The sequence below is a fragment of the Ixodes scapularis genome, unplaced genomic scaffold (assembly GCF_016920785.2).
Source record: "Ixodes scapularis isolate PalLabHiFi unplaced genomic scaffold, ASM1692078v2 PGA_scaffold9__187_contigs__length_104089568, whole genome shotgun sequence".
NCBI lineage: Eukaryota > Metazoa > Arthropoda > Arachnida > Ixodida > Ixodidae > Ixodes > Ixodes scapularis.
The window spans coordinates 68,732,690-68,755,190 of NW_024609884.1; the positions used below are offsets into that span (position 1 = coordinate 68,732,690).

Below are 22,501 nucleotides of genomic sequence, written 5' to 3' on the forward strand. Positions count from 1 at the left end.
AGACAATGTCATATAAAAACATCAGTTGATTTAAAAATGTCGACCAGCCACCCTTTGGTCGATCTTATCTGAAATCACCCTCCTCTTCTTTTACCTTTACAGCAACATTAAGCGATGAAAAGCAGATAAAGGAAACCTTATCTGCTTGGATCGCTCGTGGAGGTGTGGAGAACAACAAAAATATTAAAAAAATATTACACGCGCTCGCGGTGGGCACGAGGAGGGATACAACTCACGTGACTTCCGGCGATGCCTCCCTTCTGACCGCCCCGACACCTTGCGGTACACTGTTACGTCACAGTGAACTGGCGGGAACTTTGAATTGGGCCTCGTATTTCTATTTTTATTTAAAAAAAACTACGCACCTCTATAGTGAAACAATTTTTTTTGTAATGTCCTGACATGTCCTGTGGCCCTGAACAGCGCTTGCACTGCACGAACGCGCGTCCTTGGCAGGGACGCTGAAAGCCCGGAGCTCGCTCTTGTAGCTTCTGCTACGCTCACGCTTAGAGAAGCGATGCAACGATTCTTGTGCTTTGCGCAAATACAGCTTAGAACGGATTCCTGACGTTAATAACCTATGAAACACGCGTTCGTTTTTCACCCTACGCAATAGAAGTCGCACAAAAAATTAAAGCAAAAAGAGCAACGTTCACCCCCTCAACTCGCAGCCAGAACAAGCGGCCACGTGACCTGGAGCCGAATATATGCCGCTAATGTTGATCATAGCCACACATTGGCGTCCGCAGAATTTTTTTCAGGAGGGTGCACACTATACCCTGGGGTTGTGGGGGGGGGGGGGGGGTACTATACCCCCCCCCCCCCCCCCCAACCCCTCACCACACCACTCAACCCCGCCTCGCTCAAGGTTTGCGAGGAGGGCAGAAAGTGTGGACCGCCTTCCCCTGATTGGCCGAGGGGCTCTCCGGGGCTCTCCGGGGCCGGAAAACGTTCAATATGTTCAACTTTGGACCCGCAAAGATCCGCAAAACGTCACGTGCACGTGACCGTTGACGTCACTCCTCTCTCTCGGATTTGTCCTGCACCCGTTTTCCCTCGTTTTGCGGGTTGGCTTGGACCCCCCTTAACTAGAATCCTTGCGAAACCGGAACAAGGAAACCGGTGGCTGCTGCTGCTCCTGTGCATTCCAAATACCCACTACACAGCAGACCTGTCTCGTTTGCTTTCCAAAGCGATTAACACAGGCGCTCCGGGATGTTGGTGTTGTTAGTAAAGGCTAGGAATTATTACTTCACTGACTAAATTGCTCACTTGACACGAGAACTGGTGCAGCCATATCACAAGGGCGGGCCGACCTCACGATGCCGAAAGAAATGCTTTCGCATCTAAAATAATTCCTGTAACCAAAGTTTCCTTCGTCAGCTCAAATCGCCCATGTGGCCGAACCTTGACTTTTGGTTAAGTTTTGGGGGGAAATCTCCAAGCCCATCCGTAGGCTGGCATTTCATTCTCAAGCAGCTACGTCGTTGTTTGGACATTCGTCAAAGTGCAGATAAGGGTTGGTATTGACTTTGTCCGATGCGCGTCGATCGGACCCTAGTTCACGTTTGAAGAGAACAATGAATAACCTGCGGCGATTAGCTTGTAAAATTTGTAAACCCCCCCCCCCCCCCCCCCCCGCCTTCCGTCCGTTACAATCAGGTCCTACACTTCAACAAGGAATGTCGACAAAAGCGTGGAATATAGTTGTTGACATAGCGGTGCCCTTGTCATATTTCGAACGTTTTATTAATAGCCAACCTACACAAATCCCATGTGATACTATAAAATGTGGATACGTGTTTGTGCGAATTGAAGCTTATGCTGGACGATGCAGAGTGAATATTGTTTATGCAATGTTGATGTTTTTTTCTTACGAATTATCACGACTGATTTATTCCGACCAATCGATTTGTGATGCACAAAAATGTGGTCTTCGTGTTAATTAGTATCTGACAGGTGAGTATAGACTTGCACTCCTATCAGCACGCCATCATAATTAGTTTTTACAACCTTCGTAATAACATACGAATTGGTTGATGTTTTAAATTGACGCGGTTCTTATATTTTCTTTTACTCACAAATAAAAGACAGACAGTTTCTAAGCAATTAGTTGCGTTTTTTTTTTCTTGTTTTTTTTTTTTTTTTGCTGAGGAGTCTTTTGCGGTAATCTTTATTTTATAAATCTACCACAGTGGGTACGTTTAGCTACGAGTTTAGGATAGGAACATATGTTGTGATACGAAGGGTGGTCAGTACGTTTTACATTCGATAGTTTGTAGGTTTTTATTCAGTGATGGAATTAATAGATGTTACGTTCAAATAAAAGTTTGAATGTCTCTTTTTTCTAGGATCACATAACTTTTCAATATAGTTCCCATTAGCAGCGATGCACTTCCGCTACCAGTGCACTTGTCCCTGCATGCCGTCGTAGAAGATTGAAGGCGGCTGTTGACGACACTAGCGACGCACTGCATCGGCAACCTCGTCGGAGGAGGAAAACCGTGTACCCCTCTGGGAAAACAGTAAGAAATCTGGTGGCGCGAGGTCTGGACTGTAAGGTGGGGAAGGCAAAACATCTTGGACCTGCAGCTCGTCCAGCGCGGGGTTGGTCTCGTCCCCAACAGCCGACCTCATTCTTCTACGACGACATGCACTGGCAATGAAAATGCATCGCCGCTGGTGGGGAATTTATCGAAAATGGATGTGCTTCTGGAAAAGAGGAAATTTCAAACTTTCATTTGAATGTAACATCTCACAATTCCCTCACTGAATAACAAAACAGTTACAACCTAGGAGGCAAAACGTATTGACCACCATATTGTTTTCCAACTTGCGAATTAAGGATAGTGCGCACCCTTGAGATATCCCACCGTCCTTGTTCATCCCTTATATTGAGGTGGCATCGCTGAACAGTGATTGTTTATTTTATCGTAGTAGCGAGCGAGTGAAGGTCGACGAGAACCAAGCAACAAGATTACGCGGTCGTAGCGAAAGCACATCTCTTTGGAGCTTCTCAACGCTGCCGCTACGCAACGCGTTGATTTTACTGGAGCCGCAAAGACTTAAAGTCTAGCAAACAAAACAAAAAAACAGGAGTGTATTCGCTCCTGTGTAAATAAACGTTTCCAGGGAATACTTGACGACAACTTTCTGAACTGTGCAGACAAAATTTCTAGGTGCCCGTGCTCTCGTGCACGTCAGGCGCCTGTCAAAGCTAAGCACGCGCACGCTTCCTACGGGGTGGAGGATAAAAATCAAGATTATATAAATCATGACTTAAATCGTGGTTTATATTCCACCTTTTACTAGATATTTAAAATCAAAGCTTCACTAAATATTTTTATAGAATATTTTTTTTTTTACCGTTCGTCTATCATGTGAGTCATTTCATGTGCCTGGAATTAGTAACAAAACTAAAAATGCACCAAGGAGGCAACATTGCAATCATACGGAGTATGAGCGGAAATTTGTGTTCATTTGGGCGAATCGGAGCGTTCAGCTATATTTCTACCGAGTGCTTTGCTCCTCAGCCACTTCATATTTCAAGCAATACGTGTGCGATGTCCAAGTGTACAATTTCAAGCAATACAAAGCACGAAAGAAAGAAAGAAAAACATATATGTTTATGCACATACACGCAAATTCAGACCAGGAGGGAAAGAAAAAGAGCCTGACAGAGACAACCGAGACTTACGTGAGCTTGATCTTGCGTCGGCTATACTGCGTTTCACCTAATGTTGTACCGCAGCGAAAGCTAGAAGCGCGAGCTCATAGCGTTGGCAGCTGCCCTTAGTACACGAGAGCCTGTGCCGCCGAGATCTGCCCCAGAGGAAGGAGCTCGCGCTTGTAGCCTTTCTTGCGGTACATCTTAAGGTGAAATAGAGTATAGTATAGCCGATTTGTCTTACATAGTCGTCCCACCTGTTTTATGAAACCACTGTCTTGCGCACTTTAAAATAAAATTAAAACATTCTAAGAGGCGACTTGCAAACTGTGTTCAAGTCCAAAGGTCACAATTAATTGTTGAAGACTTTATTTTGTTGCTTTGCACTTCGGCTGCGGCAAAGCGACTGCTCATACTTGCCTGGAGCGCACTGCACAGGCAATGGCTCCAATGGCGCAATGTGCAGGAAACTGGCATAAAACATTTCGCCTGGGAGTGTTCAAGAAAAGGGATGAAAAAATGGATGGAGACTGTTTAGCTCATGTTTAGATATTGTGATCTATTATAGCTAATAAAAAAGTTTTCCCTAAATAAAAAATAAAATCAATCCGCTTCTACTCAAAGAAGACGTATGGCGGGTTTAGATTAAGAATAGAAAGTCCTTAATTAAACTGATACTCCACGGCATAATTACATTTAGAGGAAATTTATTTTTCCGTACTGTTTTGAGTGATTCGGAGTATAAAACAATACATCTTGCATATTTAAAGCAACACCAATAACAAAATATATTATTTTTACATAGATTAATTAAAATGATATAAATCTGGTTTAAAACAAATCTGATTTAAATACAAATATTTAAATAAATAAAACATGATTGTGTAAACCTGTGTTAGTTACCTAATATTGTATATTTAATTTGATGTGATTTTTCTTACGACTGGCACTCATTACAGCGCCGTGCGGTAAATAATGTATCACGCGTTTTCCCATTGTTATAACTTACCCGAAGTTTTTAGAACTTTCAGACAACTCTAGTCGAGTAAAATCTTCGCATCCTTTGCTAAAACGTGCGCCAATAACTCTGTTTATTTTCATGCTCACCGAGGAAGCTCCTTACCACGGCTTGCGTGAACTTGTGTGAGTAAAATTATAAAAAAGAGCAGACATGCGGTTCCTCCAGTTGCGCCTACTCACTGACACATGAGTAAATGAAGATTTTACGATATGAGCATATATCTAGTTCAAAGTATACACTGACTACAGAAGCCATGAACGAGGTGGCAAGAAAAGCGCCTTCCGCTGTTCATTCGTCCACTTATTCTCGGTTACCTTGACATCGGGTACCATAGCCAGTATTGTGGGTACACAATTCAGCGTATTCTCCAATTTACATTATTCGAGCGGCTAATTTGTGACTGCACAAAAAAAATTTAGTTGTTAGTTTTCCAGTTTTGATACTGCAGTGCCCGTTCGGAACCCAGGAAGCAACGAGCTTGGGATTTTTGAAGCTGCTTCCAATTTGCGCCCTTGCACGCAGAACGAACATCTTGTTTGGGCATTGACCTCGTGCCAGTAGTCTTCCTTCTGCGCTGCAGTCAAAAAAAAACAAACTATGTTAAAAAAAAAAACTATGGTAGAAAAAAAAAAAAAAAAGACGAAGCGCGAATGCCAGACTACTGTAGCAGAAGCTACAAGAGCGGGGGATCGGTGGCCGAGTGGTCTAGCGCACACTTTGGATTTATCGTAGGCGCAATTGAAGGGACCGCAGTTAATGTCTGCTCTTTTTTTATAATTTTACTCACATAAAAGTTTACACAAGCCGTGGTGGGGAGCTTCCTCGGTGGGCATGAAAATAAACAGATAACACCAATTCGGAGCATGTGGAGTGGAAGCTCCGATCCCCACCCCTGCCCGTTTCGATCATGAGCGTCGTACCGGCGTGCGGTCCTGTACCACTACTGCGTGGTGCACGTTAAAGATCCCAGGCTATAGCGGTCGTACGGCACTGGCTAAATTTCTGATAGGGGTATTCACACGAGGGAGAAATCCCGGGGATTTCTCCCCGGCACGCGCATCCCACGACGAAAACGTCAGGCTTTGCGATGTGCAAAAGCCTCGCGTTTTCATCTCGTGATGCGCGCGTGCCGGGGAGAAATCCCCGGGATTTCTCCCTCGTGTGAATACCCCTTAAGAGACCGGTCACCCGTTGCTTCAGGCTGTATAAACATACACACGACACAGCACACAAGCTACAAGAGCGAGCTCCGGGACTCTGCCAAGCACACGCGCTCGTGCAGCGCATGGCGCGTGAACCTGTAGATTTGCCCAATGCTTTTGTTTGTACGATATTTCGCGCATAAAAAACACTTACCAAGGTCACACGCTCGCGGCCGTGCTTTCGTCAGCACGGCAGTTGTTTGTGAGATGGGAACAGACCCCAGAGCACGCACAGCCCATAACCGGAACCAGAAAAAGACCCCTCTAGAAGATGAGCATCATAGACTCTTGAATATAAGTGAAGCACACCACCGCACGCACGTATTATCTATCCTCTCGGCGGAGTAGTACAGCGCAACATGGACTTTATGATCACTGCCAAGTGCGGTTTAGCGAGCACTATCGGGTAATGGCGCCACTGCGTGTAGGGCCCCATAAATGGTGTTTAGCAGACGAATTTTTTATTTCACGGAAGCGCAAACTTTTGCTATAGACCTATTGCTATATTACCCAAGCATCAAGGAGAATGCAGGGATTGGTATTCCATGCGCCGCACGTGCTAGCCTCAGCAGTAGTAAATTTTTGAAAGCAAAAACCTAAAACAAATTGTACCGTGCACGCGCGCTCGTCAATGCTTTATTTTGGTTATTTACTTCGAATCTTTTATACGGGGAAGGCGTGCGCGCGCGGCGCGTGGAACACCAATCCCTGCATTCTCCTTGATGCTTGGGTAATATAGAAAATGGTCTATTCATTTCGCAACGGCAATACACCGAGGAATTCTATTTGTAGATATAGGTTCACAAATGCATTTGATACTACAAAGCTGTTCCGGAATCTGTATTTTTCTTAATTTAATTTCTGGGAAGCTTGAAAGTGGAAGCTAAAACAATGTTGTTGTTGTTTTTTTTTCTCAGAATTCGAGGCCCTGTTAGCGCAAAATCGAGAAATGTACAGGGTGCGGCCGTAAAAACTTTCACATTTGGCACGCCTAGCAAAAATCGAATTTCAAACATACATACCTGAAATTGGGCACACGAACGTCGTTTATTCCAAAGTTTTTTGCCTATTTTTTTCAGACGGCAACTCTGGAGTAGCGAATTATTAGAAAGATAACAAAAATGGCAGACGTGCATTTCCTATGGCCTATACCCGCCCGTTCGCCGTCTGCTATCTGGTTCGCGACGCCGCTCCCAGGTGGCGCACTGAACGCAAAAACGCAGGAAACGCCGCACGAAAGGCTGGTGTCGGGCGAGATAATCGCGATAAAAAGTGATTTGAACGAAATATCTGAACGATTGTTGAAATTACCTGTTTCAATTCAAGTTCTGACAGTTCGTCATGCAAGCAAGAAGACACCATGATGCGACGAAATAATTTAATTTACAGCTGCTCGTCTTGTTGACAATTGCGGGTCGCTCTCGAAGACAGCAAACACCGCTTCAATGAGCTCCTCATTTTTCAGCAGGCTCTCACGTTCACTGACTGGATCCTTCTTTTCAAAGTCTTCTCCACTCACAAAACGATCCGCCCAACTCAAAACGGTCGGGCGTGAAGGCGGGCGTTTATGAAATGCAGTGTGAAGTTTTCGTGTTATTGTGGCCCACCGAGTTCCGCTCCACGTACCACTTGACTGCCTGGGCACACTCACTTGCCGAGCATTGCGGCATCGCTGCAGTTATTATCAAAATATTTTGATAATAACTGCAGAAGATAGTGCAACAAAAACAATAAATAGGAACAATCAAGATGCCTCAGCAGCGGCACTCTTGATTCCAAAGCTGAGCTTTCACCGGGAACGAGCCCGTCAACAGATAAGCAGACGACAAAGGAAGACACACGTTCGTCTGCTTTAGAACATATTTTTATTAAACGAATGCGTCCGCCAGTTTCTAAATTTGAACTAAAAGGGCATAATCGTTCAGATATTTCGTTCAAATCACTTTTTATCGCGATTATCTCGCCCGACACCAGCCTTTCGTGCGGCGTTTCCTGCGTTTTTGCGTTCAGTGCGCCACCTGGGAGCGGCGTCGCGAACCAGATAGCAGACGGCGAACGGGCGGGTATAGGCCATAGGAAATGCACGTCTGCCATTTTTGTTATCTTTCTAATAATTCGCTACACCAGAGTTGACGTCTGAAAAAAATAGGCAAAAAAACTTTAGAATAAACGACGTTCGTGTGCCCAATTTAAGGTATGTACGTTTGAAATTCGTTTTCTGCTAGGCGTGCCAAATGTGAAAGTTTTTACGGCCGCACCCTGTAATTCCGCGAAGCTGATGAGTTTTTTCATTCTCTTTGGAATACAGCCACTTCGCGACCCCAGTAGGTTCAGTAGTTGCTGAGAATAAGAACAAAACAGTTGTCATGCATGGGCTTTTCTACTACTTGCGTTTGCTTACGACCGAGTTGCTGTAATCTGTTACAACGAGAGAACGTACTGGCAAGCTGGCGCCATCTATGAGGTGACCCTGGAACTGCATTTCACCAGAGGGAAGTTTTTGCGGTATTTACGAGATCAAATGGGCGTATTATAGATGAAAAAAGGTCGTTTTTAACATTGCCAAAAGTTTATCGAGCGAAAAAGAAAGAGTGATGCTCGAAAGAAGTACGAAATATACAAAAATGTCAAGTGTTCCTTGGGTACCCGATAGATGGCGCCAGTGTATTCTCTCGTCGTAATGGTTTTAGAGCACACGGTCGTAATCAGTCCCAAGTGTGTGAACCAGCCCTTTCGCGACATTTGGAAGTGCTTTTGCGTTGGGAGCTACGCAAGCCAACACATGCGATCGGAGAGGAAACCGGCGAGCCGAGGCCTAGGGTAGCTTAGCGCTTAGCGAGCCAGCCGGGCACTCGTGCATGCCGTGTGGGAGGTCAAAGGTGGCAAGGGGTCGAAAGCGAGAGTAGCGTTGGAGTAGCGCTAGTGTGCGAGCATGGGTAAGCGTAGAATGAGAGAGCGTTTAACTACACGATCATGGTCACGTGGTCTATGGACGCCATGTGATTAATTTGGGCAGACGACGCCAAAATTCTGCAAGTGTTGCCATGGTCGCCAGTTGGAAAGGATCAACATTAGTAAATTAATTAAAATGATACAAAAAAAAAACTTTCACCGACTAAAACTAACGCCAGTAACAGCTCGAAAAAATGTCTAACCTTGAGTCACATGTATTGGCTTGGAGCTAAGACGGTGGGCTACATGCTTTTACCGCTAAACAGTACGACTTCTTGCGCCTTCGCGCCAAAAATTAATTCAAAGTGTCTTCAAACTTGAAAGGAACGACTGCCAAGTCCATCGTCCACGTCGGGTGATTTATTTGATGTCGGAAAACAAGGAAGTTGCTGCATCACAGAATCACTGGCAGAGCGTCCCTGCCCTCGAAATGCTCCGAAACTCAAGAAATTTCGGGAGTGCCTATTTGCACAGCATGAACCGCAGGGGGTTACGTGACGCTCCAGTGACGTCGTTTTTCTGCGTCACGCATTTTTGTTGGTGGAGGGTCGCGTGACTTTTTTTTTTTCTTCGCGTTTTGTCGGTTATAACAGAGGCGCGTGCTAACCCCCCCCCCCCCCCCCCCCCCCCTGCGTCTGCGGCGACTCATTACGAAAAGGTTACGCCACTTGGCCCACCCATATGCGACGCTTCGCGGCGGCCGAGCCTACCCGCTCGCGGAGCGATCAGCTTGACGATCGACGAGCCCAAATAACGCCAACCGACAAAACGCGAAGAAATCGAAGGTCGCATGGCCCTCACCGGCAGAGATGCATGACGTAGTGAGGTGACATCACAGGAGTGTCACGTGACCCCCCGGTTGATGCTGTGCAGACAGCAAATAGAGATTACATTCTACCAAGATGGATGCGCGCAGTGTTACCAGACCACCAAACAGTTTCGCACATCGTCTATAACTAGAGCTCGAAAAATCGCGAAGCTTGGTGCATATACTAAATAACTTATGATAATTTCATTTCAAGAGTAATACGTCTGTCATTTTCATTTTTCGATATTATTTTTATTTTTAACCTGTCAGCGACTATAAACACGCCGAATGCTGTGTTACATATACAGTCGCCAATATTATTTGGAGAATCTTGTTTCATGTTAAGATGTATGCGGTGGAACAAAGTGCTGTTGTTCTCAATGACACTCTACTCGTTGCAGAAACTGAGCTCAGAGGTGGGAATCATGGACAACGACAGCCTCGCAGCTCACCTGGCTGTCGAAGCGGACGCGGACCTTTTGCTCATGATGTCCAACGTAGATGGCATCTACACTCGTCCCCCTGGTCAGGACGGCGCCAAGCTGCTTCACACGTACAATCCGTCCTTCAACGGCAGCATACAGTTCGGTTCCAAGTCTAAAGTGGGCCTGGGAGGCATGGAGTCTAAGGTGACCCATTTACTGGGCTGCGATTCCGCTGCTACAATGGTACTCTTCCTTTGCAGATCAAGGCCGCCTGCTGGGCCCTCGAACGAGGCGTCTCTGTGGTCATCGGGAGCGGCTTTGAAGACATGGCCATCACGCGCATCGTTCAGGGCAAACGCGTGGGCACATTCTTCACAAACCATCACAGCAAGATGCTATCTCTGGAATCAATGGCGGCCAATGCGCGTCAGGGCAGCCGCCTGCTCGAGGCGTTATCCGCGTCTGACCGCGCAGCAATTATAACATGCTTGGCTGACCTGCTGGAATCGCGGACGAAAGTCATAATGGAAGCCAACCTGCGTGACCTGCAAGCGGCCCGCGAAGAAAACCTGAGTGACGCCTTGCTGGCACGTCTGGAGCTGTCACCAGCCAAGCTGTCAGCACTGGCCGACGGCCTCCGCACCATCGCGCGGACGTCGCACGATGTGCTTGGTCGCGTCGTACGACGTACGCGTATAGCCGAAGGTATGGATCTGACCCAAGTAACGGTTCCCATCGGCGTGCTTCTGGTCATCTTCGAGTCTCGTCCCGACTGCTTACCTCAGGTAGCGGCGCTCGCCATGGCTACAGGCAATGGGTTGCTGCTGAAAGGAGGTCGCGAAGCGTCGCACAGCAACCGCTGTCTCTTTCAACTAGCACAGGAGGCTCTCGCACCATATGGGGCCTCTGACGCCATCACTTTAGTGAGCACGCGCGAGGATGTCGAAGAGTTGCTCCAGCTTGAGGGAAATATTGACCTCGTCATTCCCCGAGGCTCTGCCGAGCTGGTGCGCACCATCCAAGAGAAAAGCCGCGGCATCCCTGTGCTGGGTCACAGCGACGGCGTATGCCATGTGTACGTGGACCGTGACGCAGACCCGGAGAAGGCGAAACGCATCGTGGTCGACTCCAAGTGCGACTACCCCGCCGCTTGCAACGCCATGGAGACGCTTTTGATACACCGGGACCTCGTGGACAGCGGCCTGCTTACGGAGCTCTGCACCATGCTCAAAGCCCAGGGCGTCCGCCTTCACTCGGGTTCTCGACTTGCGCAGCTGCTCACGTTCGGGCCACCCGCGGCTCGCTCGATGAGGATCGAGTACAGCGATCTGGAGTGCGCCGTCGAGGTGGTCAGCTCCGTACAGGAGGCACTGGATCACGTCAACACCTACGGAAGTGCTCACACCGATGCCATTGTCACTGAAAACCGTGAGTGAAAACCCAGTCTTGTTTTATGATTTGTTTACTCACCGAGACTCCTTCTCGTTTCAGACGAAACAGCTGAGAGGTTCCTCCAAGGCGCCGACAGTGCATGTGTGTTCCACAACTGCAGCACGCGCTTTGCGGACGGGTACCGCTTTGGACTCGGTATGTTCTGGAACGTCTGTCTTGTTACGCCGGTGCGCCTAAGAGCTATCTTCACTCTACATTTCTGCTGTGCAGGCGCCGAGGTCGGCATCAGTACCGGTCGCATCCACGCCCGTGGTCCAGTGGGCCTGGATGGCCTCCTGACCACCAAGTGGATGCTCAGGGCTAACGGCAATGTGGTGCAAGACTTTAACAAAAATGGCTCTATGACGTACCTCCACGAGCACATCCCAGTCTCATGACCACCTTCAATATTCGCTGTAAATAGCCAATGCTTATGACAATAAATTGCTGGACGAGAAAACAATTGGAAATACCTTTCAGAACCTGCCGCGGTGGACCAGATGGCGCGTTGGCCCTTTGAAGGGACTGCATAAATGTAATTTAGCACAGAGATGTTATTAGATCATGCATTGTTTTAGTAAAAATTATAAGGACGAGATCACTTGAAGAAGATATTACACAGAAAAAAATGTTTTCCTATGAGCTAAGCTTAGCTCGCGTGAAGCCATGAAATGACATGGTGGGCCACTGTAGCGGTAATCATTTAATTGAAAATTGTTTTTATTTCGTTTGTTTCCTTTTGTCATAATAAATGTCACAATGACCCACGTTGCTCTTGACAATTTCAGGAAAAAGAAGGCTTATCTGGGCATTTGTCTATAGACCAACTCAACTCTATGACGTCATGCCACTGCGCATGCGCAGATGCTTCGCCTCAGGCGAATCTGGTTTCTGTGCACGCGCAGTGCACGCGGGATTATTTATAAATATAAACAGTGTGTTGATTGTTAACGAAAAAATCTTTTTTTTTTTATTTTTGGGGGGAATATGATCATTTATTATCCTGCCAGATAATAAATGAGCATATTTCTGAATTTCTGAGTAAATCATAACCGATTTAACTGGTACCCTCAAAAGTTACAATGAGACAGCGTATAACCGTGGGCTGTCACTCTGCTGGCGACGACCAGTGTCCGAAATCCTAGCCTTTAGCGAAAAGAATAGTAAATAACAATCTTAAACGCAGGATCTTGTGAAGAGAGGGGCTACGCATAAAACAAGATTTTTGCTTTTTACGGAACTCTTAGCATCGGTGTTTTTCTTTGAGTTTCGTGACTATGCATTCTCCTGACGTTCTTGAACTACAATATGTGCAAAAATTTGTAACCTCCCCGTCAGCATAAACAAACATGGCGGCACCCATGGAACAGAGCAAACACTGGTCTATACTCGCAGAAAAGTCGTCGCTGCAGATACGAATATCCCTGAATATGAGGAAGGGACAAAGGGACGGAAAACAACGACAAACGACGACTTCCGTATATATCCCCTTCGTGCATTATCTCCTTCATTACGGTAACAATATGTATTTGCTATCAACTTTTGCTTGCAATGCAAGCTTCCTCGGAGCCCTGATCTGAAGCCTCTGGAGAGAAGTCCATAAGTCCACTGGCCTACCTTAACAGTTAGCTTATCTGAAATGGCTTTGTCCAAACGACGCCCACACCGCTCTTTGCTTTCTTTTGAACGAGGATTATCGGGGACACGTAAGCGAAGACCCCTGCAACTACAGCACGTGTCTTCAAGTCTTTCCGGATAACCCATGCTTCACAAAAACCTCTTATCTGCATCACGTAACGTAGCACTTTTTGTCTCAATTGAAAAAGTGATGAGTGGATGTCCAGCAGGTAGCGGAAGTTTGAGCACGTGACGAAGAGATGTCATCCAGCTGTAACTGTGGCGAGATCACCCGCATTCATTGTTGGGAATACTTGGTACCCCCCCCCCCCCCCCCCCCCCCGTGATTGTGAAGGTGTCCCAAAAAGAGCGCAATATTTAATTTTGTATAAAATGCATCGTATATTATTATTTTTTTTTTTTTTTTTTTTTTGCATAACGTCAGCCAGTTTGGCTACGCCGCCGCTGGCGTGATGCATGGAGGAAACTTCTTTGTGCACAGTGCGAAAATCTCCCTGCTGATCTGCGCGCTGAATCCTCTGTGAACTAAACAGGGGCGGCATCACGTGGCGATGTGCTGCGTAGAAATCAGACGCGGTCCTTGTCACTTTCACGGACGTTCACAACAACTTTCTATTTTCCAGCCGAGTTCAAGAAGGAGATTCGACGTGTCAATGGCTAAACTAGGCCTCAATTATTTATATATTTTATTCATTTATTTGCAATGTACCTACATCGCATCGTGAGAATTATTGTAAGGCTGGTTATTCTATGCATTTAGATAAGCGGCAAAAGAAAACGCATTTTCATCAACGCGCACAATTTGTTTCGGAAGGTTGCGTTACTCCCTGGAAATCTTAACAAAGAACGAATTTGCAAAAGAGTCAGTTTTGTAATGACATACACCAACCTATTTGTACTCCCGTGCGAGTGCTTCAAGATATATGCTGTTTTATCAGTTCCAGTATTGTAAAATATACGATGAAAAAAATTCAGTCCTAGTTTTTTCCTTGTTATTTAGAGCGTTTCCCTCACGGCCTTCAGTGCTGACATGCTATAGTAAGGTCATAGTTATTTAGAACAAACTGTGCGACCTGATTCTGAAGTTTTTCTAGTTTACAATTGAGATAATCATGATGCGGATCTCATATGACAAAAGCGTAATTTAAAATAGACACCTCAAAAGAAAAACACAGCGTGTCTTTTACATCCCGCAACGAGCTGCTAAAGTTTCGGTGTATAAAACATAACATCTTGCTTGCTTTTGCTACTCTGCGCTCTATATAACTATTCCAATCAAGGGAATCCGTAAACAATACTCCTAGGTAGGTAGATTCAGTGGCAATACTGAGGATTGTACCGTTCATTCATTATGTAACCTTGAGAAATGTGTGCTTTTTGAAAAACACATATGAATATTATCTAAATGTTGGCTCATTTCCCACAGCTTACACCTATTGGATAAAACGCTTAGGTAACTTTGCAAGATGGCAATGTCGCCTGACGAGTTTATCTCCCGGTATGAAACGCGATCGTCTGCGAATAGTTTGAAATGAGACTGTATATTTTTAGTTGCATCATTAATATAAACAAGAAATAACAGAGTTCCTTAAACACTACCTTGAGGCACACCCCTTGTAATCCTGGCTAATGAGGATGAACTACCATTTCCAATGGGCTTCTCTCGACATTCTAATTATTGTCCTACCCAGTTCAAGACGTTGGGATCTATGTTAAGCAATGTCAACTGTAGAACAGTTAGTAATGTGGCACCGTGTCGAATGCTTTACGAAAATCTATGAATACACAATCGACATTTTTTTGTCACTAACGACTTAGAAAGTCGGTGATACAATTCTGCTAATTGCGTATCGCTAAAATACCCGCTCCGAAAGCCGTGCTGCGGTGGGGAAAAGAAGTTACTTGAACCCAGAAAACAGAAGAGATTACTCATATCTAGTGTGTTCAAACACAGGGGATGACGGTGTAGATATTCTGAGCGAGCACTGTGCATCTGTACTAAATGATATTTTTGTGAAAGCGTTTTCTAGTGATGTTGACTTAGATTGCCCCACTTATCTTGTTGTTTATAACTCCTTTCCAATGGACCCGCTTGTTTTTGATTATGACGGGATTGTTAAACTAATCGATGATCTTAAAGTGTCCTCGTCGAGTGGTGTTGATAACATGAGCTCTAAATTTCTTAAATCTACAAAAAGTTATATTTTAGTTTTCCATCTAAAAATTGTTGAACAATCACTTGACCTTGGCATTTTGCCGGACGATTGGAAAATAGGAAAGGTGGTTCCGCTTCATAAATCAGGTAACAAACATAGTCCTCTTAATTATCGACCCATTTCCTTAACCAGCACGCCCTGTGAAATTTTAGAGCACATCATTTACTCTATTCTAGTTAGTTTCTTAGATTATAATTTTTTTTTCAGCCTCGCAAGATGGTTTCCGGAAATCCCTGTCATGTGAAACACAACTTCTGACTTTCACTAATGATCTCTTTTCCATCCTTGACCGTGAATCTCAGGTTGACTGCGTCTTTCTCGACTTTTGCAAAGCCTTTGATAAAGTATCTCACCAACTACTGTTTCTTAAGCTTGACAAACTGAATATTGATCCTAAAGTCTTGTTCTGGATTAAATTTTTCCTAACTAATCGATCACAGTTTGTTACTACCAATGAGGCAAATTCTTGCCTCAGTGCCCTCAGCTCCGGTGTTCCCCAGGGGTCCGCTTTGGGACTCCTTCTGTTTCTTATGTATATTAATGACTTACCAATGTGTGTATCATCCCCTATTAGCTTATTCGCAGATGATTGTGTAATATATCGTAAAATTACAAACGAATCCGACGCGGCACTTCTTCAAGCTGATTTATGCGCGGTATCGGAATGGTGCAACTTATGGCAAATGACTCTGAATACTAGCAAATGTACGACTATGAGGGTGTCTCGTCGTAACATATCATCATCACCATACTCGATATGCAATATGCAGCTGGCATCTGTAACCTCTTTCAAGTATCTCGGTGTTCACTTCACTTATAACCTATCATGGAAAACTCATTCTGATCATATAATCGCTAACGCAAATTCAATGCTTGGATATTTAAAAAACTTCTCTTGTATAAGACTTTAATACGTTCAAAGTTGGAATATGCCGCAGCAATCTGGGATCCAGGTCACTCAACGGTTACAACAAACATCGAAGCCCTGCAAAATCGCGTCGCACGATTCATAGTCTGCAACTATCATCGCACCGCAAGTGTCTCGTCTATGAAAACCACCCTAGCCCTGCCTCTTCTTTCCTCACGTCGGAAAATATCTCGTGTATGCCTCTTCCATAAAATCTAACATTCCAACGCTTCACCGAAAAACGAACTATTCATTAGCCCCCCCCCCCCCCCCACACACACACACACACTTTTCATTTCTCCCCGCATTGATCACAAATTTAAAGTTGGCATACCTCATTGCGAAACTTCAGCTTACATCAATTCTTTCATCCCTAGAACGTCATCTGAATGGAACCACCTTCCCGCGTCATTAGTAACTATTCCATCAATAGATGTATTTAGAAAAGCTCTAACTACTCACTTTTGCTAAGGTTATGCCGTACTAACATTTATAACCAAGTTGCCTTGTTTGAATTTTATGCCGAGCCAATACTTTATGTCCACCCCCTCTGTAATGCCCCTGGGCCCTGAGGGTATTGAAATAAACAAATAAATAAATTTGCATGAAATCGACGTTAATACAATCGTGTTGTAATTTTCTGCATTTGACTTAATACCTGACTTAAAAATAGGTATAACGTTTTGCCACCCTCTGGAACCCCTCCCGTTTACAATGTTTCACTGAATAGTATAAGAAAAAATATATATACATCTCAACAGCCTCGTGACACTTCAGGAGGAAAAGAGGAGAAATTCCATCGGGCCATTTGCCATAGCTACATAAATTACGCGCAAAAACTTGACAAAAACATTTAAGTCAATTTAAATAGTGGACATTACGTTATCACACGTCATGCAAGCCATTGAATTTGTTAAATGCGGAGAGTTTTCGGAAAACACTGCATGGTTTAAAGTAGGAGTACAAACATGCTACCATAGTATCGCCCGATACCACACGGCTATCGTCTATCATGAGCACTGGAACAGAGACGTCTTCCTTTCTGTTTGACTAAAAAACTTCCAAAATACTTTAGAATTCCTTTTTAGATCTTCATTAAAATTCTTAAAAGAAACAGTTCCTTGCTTAGTTATGTTTGCATTTTAAGAAGTCTATTGATTTCTTTATATTTGTGCACGTTTGGTCGGGCTCTTTTCTGAAAAGTTTCTTTTAAGCCCATCTTAGTTTCTGTATAGCTCTACGAATTTCGGCATTAATTCACGGTCTGTGCTTTTACAATGCCTTACTTGCTTGGGCGGAATACGCATCTCAGCGAGTTCTAATAGTTTGTTTCTTAAAGCGCACCAGGGTAGCTTTGACGTCATCTGTTCCCGATAGATATAAAATGCAGGAAAGTATGATTCCAATTCAGTTTTTCGTACAAAAATACTTTCCGCAAGTTGTCCGATTGTTTACATATTCGGAAATGTCATCGAGAATTTCGTTAAAAGAGGAAGAGCGTGCCAACAGAGTCGTGGGGGATATTTGCGGGATATTGGGGTCCACAATTAATCCCAATGTGTGTGCTTTATACTGAAAAAAAAAAAAAGCAACTGGGGAAGAAAAGGGTGCGTTTTTTACTAACAAAATGAAACCTTGCGCTCTTCTTGGGACATCTTATTCGGATCAGATACTGCCAAATATCTGTCCACCGAAGTTGTATGTTAAACTGGTAGGGCAAGCTTTTAAGTGTAATCAATATGCAGAAGCACTGTTCAGTACTCCTTTAATCGGCGCGGTAGTGAGATAGTTTCAGCGCACACGTGGCGCGAAGGCGCAGAAATTATTTAGAAAATCGTTCACCAGCCGGGACGATGTAGTAGAGAACGTCGAGCACAACTGCTAGGCGTTGTTTAAGAGCAAACGTTCCCCAATAAAAACAAAACAAAAAAGCAAAAAAAAAAAAAACACGAACGTTTTCATCGTTCCGAATTAAAGCAATGAAATCCGTCACCGTTTGATATATTACCTTAGCGATTCGTCAATGCCTTTTTATGTGGCGACAATGCAACCTGACAGAAAGACATCGATTTCATTGTCAAGGTTGAAGGCCTTCCTTTGCTTCGTTTCACTTCCGACCGCAATTGACACTACGATCCTCGGGAGCTAATCAGACAGCCTTTCTCTATTTTGCTTTGGGCACAAGTTCGCCCTATTAAACGTTGAGTTTCTTTAATTATTCGCGCGCCTCATCATTTGTCATTTGTGACAATATTCTGCTCCTTATTGTTGGACCGTGCATAAAATAACCCAACGATGTTTTTTTTGTTTTTTTTGGTTCGCGCAAATAAACCATTCTGGGATACCAGATTTGCGCGACTGTATAATTGTCGTTGTCACTGACGTCGATTTAAATTACGCAATGCAGAAGCATCTTCAAAAGTAATTGAATTACATTTCTAAGTACTTGTATCCTACTCAAGATACTTTACAGTGAAAGTAACTTGAGTAGTATTCTAAATACATTATGAAGCAGGTATTTTGTAACTTAGCTTAAATACTTTTATCGAGTATTTTATCCAACACTGCGCAGGATCGTGCACCGCCAGCGCTCGTTTCGCCACATCAGAGGAACCACGCGAAGATGGTCAAGTTCTATACCGCAAAGAAGACGACACCACGACTCCGTGTTTTCTACTTGGTATGTAGCAGGACATGCAGCGCAAACCATAGAAGCAGCGGTGCACCGTCGGCGGTGGTGAATCATCTGCCTTCCCAAGACCGCGAAACAAAATGAAAGAACGCGCGCTCTACCAAGCAGCACAAATATCCTATGAACGTCCACAGGACATCGCAAATACATTCCCAAGCCTAAATGTGCTACTAGGGCTGCCTTCTTTCCTGTCTTCGCACATGAATCAGGTGAATCTTTCCCCAGCCGTGGGCGATTATGTCATTTCTAAGAACAAACGGGAAGAAGAGGCTCTTCCCCGCTTAATTCGCCCCGCACCTCGAAGGAACGTACAACCCTTTGTTTCAACTGGAGTCTTCCCGCATGAATAGCTGAGCTCATTTCGGGGATCCGCCGGTTCCCCTTCGTTACAGTGTTATTTCTCGTGTACAACAGAGGGCTGTTGTGTTTGGAGAATGTGATTTCTTCGAGGCGGTCGTTCTTCGAGGCGGTCGTAGTTTGGATGGTGTAAGACTACAACGTGTCGGACGCATTAGGTCGCCGCAAAGTGATGCTGTTTTTTTTTTATATGGCTAAAATAAACGCCACACGGATTACCTTTCGTTGTAAGGTACGTACGTTTTATTACTTGAGTAGACTTTTCACGAAGAGGCGACGGTAATCGAAACGTAGACACTTGGCGATCATGTTAGCTATGCAATCACGTTCTTGCAAGATCACGGTCATTTATTTCCCGCGCGCCCTACCTGCCGTGTAGCAGGAGATGCAGAGCACACCGAAGAAGCAGCGGTGCCGTTCGTGGCGGCGATTCGTCTATGCTGTGAAAAGACTGAGCGTGCAAGCTGCCTCCTTCCTCGTTCCGGCAGGTGAATTTTTATCGAGTCTTGAGCGACGCCATCGCTATAAACAAACAGGAAAAAAAAAACGGAATGACGCAACGCGACTTCCGGCAAACACTGATTGGCTCGCGTCAGGTGAAACCTTGACCTTTTTCTAGTAACGAGCGCCGTCTGTGGAGTGGTCTTCACAGCACAAATGAAGGACAGTCCAACTTGCCTCCGCCCGTCAGAATACACTGGCATCGTGCCGTTGTATTGATCTTCGTTTTCTTTTATGCCCCATACAAGCGTATACTAAAAAAATTGCCAAAAAAGACGAAATACGCGTGAAGATAGGTGCTAAATATGTTGGTCGACCGGAATTTTGCCCTCCGAAAATGGCGACAGCGAAAAGCAAAGCCAGGGGAAGGGGTGTACGCATGCGCAGAAGCTTACTGGAAAAAGGTCCTTTGGGTCTCGGACCGAGCCAGTCTTTCCGTCAGCGACGAGCGGATTTCGCCACTCGATTCCAACTTCCGCTCGTCACCGGTGCGGATCCGCCCGCGAATGTGCAAGTGTAAACGCACCAAACCAATCGCGCACTGTAAAATGCGCCGCAATCCTGCACTTTCTTTGTGTGTGCGTGATTGGTTGAGCCGATGATAGCAAAGGCACAGCGAGGACGGGCACCATGACGATGCACTCTTGACGCTGCCAGATTGGCTCCATCGGACGTTGCCTGCGGTCGGACATAAAGTGAAAAGGACACCAACTCAACCCTCTGACGTCACGCCACTGCGGTGGCGCTACTGTCGGCACTGCGGATGCGCAGACGCTTCGTCTCACGAGAATCCGGTTCCTGCGCACGCGCAGTGCCCAAACCTGGTGTGGCCAAACGCGCGTATTTGTAAGCAGAGTGTTTGTGTATTAGTTGCCACTGCTGTCGCATCTCGGAAAGGCGTCGAGTGCTCCCAGTATAAAGAGTTTTGCGCTCCACCAGATCCACTAGACCGGTTGGCGGTCTTGCGAGGCTGCAGTGTCAACACAGCCCGGGCCACAATTCGACTCACCCCATAGCTGACACTGCAGAGAAAGCAGCGCGCTTAGTGAACGCATCAGCCGACGACTCGGCAATGCGACCGTGTCAGTGTCTACTGCAAGCGCAGAGAGCGCACCCACTTGATAAAAAGCAGACCTTGATTGATCCAGTTAATTCGTAGAATTTACTGCACTGTCAACCTAAGGGTTTGAATGGAACGTGGTAAAGTGTTGTTCCCCTGTCTTCGAGCAGATTTAGTCTGCTGTTTATCCTGTACGGCAAGACCGCTAGTTTGCCTCGAACTGCAAGATCAGTGTTGTCGAAACTACGATTAGCAACTGAGAAAAAGGATTGACGCCGATTTTGTATAGCTCTGGCGCGCACAGTGTCGGTTTATTGGATGCTATGATTCACATACCAGATCGGTTATCTTTGTACCAACAACAATCAAATTATTGTCTGAAATACATTTTTGTAAAAATACTATAGTGAAGATATATTAAAATACAGTCATAAAAAGAGGGAGATCACAGAAGGAACAAAGGGGTTCAAAGTTCCATGGTTGTTTCTACTCTGGTACAACAGTATGGCACAGTTGAAAACAGGTTATTGCCCATCCAGGCTTCCAGAGAGAAAGCCAGCCTGTCGATCCCAACCAAGCGCTTCGAGCACAGTTGCCCTTGAAACCAATCCCAAGAGGTTCCGCTCTCTGTTACGGAAACATTTTCGCTGCATGTCCTCACTAATAGCAAGAACTCTCGTTTACTCCCTGTACTGCGTCAAGTTTCTTTGTTCATTGGGCACTCCATGGCGAATGGTCCTTGCATCAAAGTAAGAGATGCAAGACAATCAACTAGCAATATGGCATTAAAAACAAAACACTGCAGCCAAAATATGGCCCTGTCGAACAGCAAACCAAACGCCTTACTGCTGCTCGAAAAATAGAGCAAATCGGGGCACGCAGTAAGGCATTTCTTCGAGTATACTGGATGCTGAAGTTGGAGTGCTCTGACCAAAACCAAACTAATGCTTAAAAAAAAAAAAAAAGTACAGGTCATGAAGTACAGAGGGCGGGGGTCACAGAAAGCACCTTCCCTCTTCGTCAACTTTTTTACAATGCCCGATAGAACAGTGTGGCACCACAGCTTCACAGAACAAAAAGTTGTGCGCAATAAAAAGCAAAAAGCGCGCGCACATTGTCACTGCCCGGTGTGCATGCTACGCCACAGAGAGCCCACTGAGGTCATATGAGTGCTTTTTGAACACAAGGGCGATTGGCTTGGACCACCCAGAAAGAGTGAGCATGCTGTCTGGGACCCAAGTGACCCTTTGGAAGTGGCTTCACGAGCACCGTGCCCCCAAAATGGAACGCAATTGTGCTTTGCAAAAGAAACGCACATAGACACTAGCGGAAGCCCTGGGTGTTTTCGTCAGAATGCGCTGCCCGACACGTCGACACACGTCAGAAACACAGACTAGGGATGGACAGGCCAAGGGAGGTCATTCCCCTCTACAGCAAAAATACGTGTACTCTCATTGTAAGACGTCTAAAGTTACCCAAAGGTTACAGACACTGAGAAGGCATTTGGATACCTCTGCGAAATGGAAGACATGGTTATCAGGCGTGCTTGTCGCCCCTGACATGATCACAAGAAGGAAAGAGTGCTTATGTGCCCGACGCCTCAGCGATAAGCCCTGGAAGGTCA

At 45.4% G+C, this 22,501-nt stretch overlaps 1 protein-coding gene across 2 annotated transcripts in view; it reads left to right on the top strand.

The window, feature by feature from the left end:
* The window catches only part of LOC8052607 (delta-1-pyrroline-5-carboxylate synthase), a 50,007-nt gene extending 38,041 nt beyond the window's left edge, over positions 1–11,966 (top strand). For both annotated transcript variants that reach the window (XM_040215555.3, XM_040215554.3), the window contains exons 3-6: positions 10,052–10,279; positions 10,336–11,503; positions 11,567–11,662; positions 11,738–11,966. In XM_040215555.3, the coding sequence (XP_040071489.1) occupies positions 10,052–10,279; positions 10,336–11,503; positions 11,567–11,662; positions 11,738–11,904 (1,659 nt within the window). In that variant the 3' untranslated portion in view covers positions 11,905–11,966. The remainder of the gene's footprint in view (positions 1–10,051; positions 10,280–10,335; positions 11,504–11,566; positions 11,663–11,737) is intronic.
* The last annotated feature ends 10,535 nt before the right edge of the window (positions 11,967–22,501 follow it).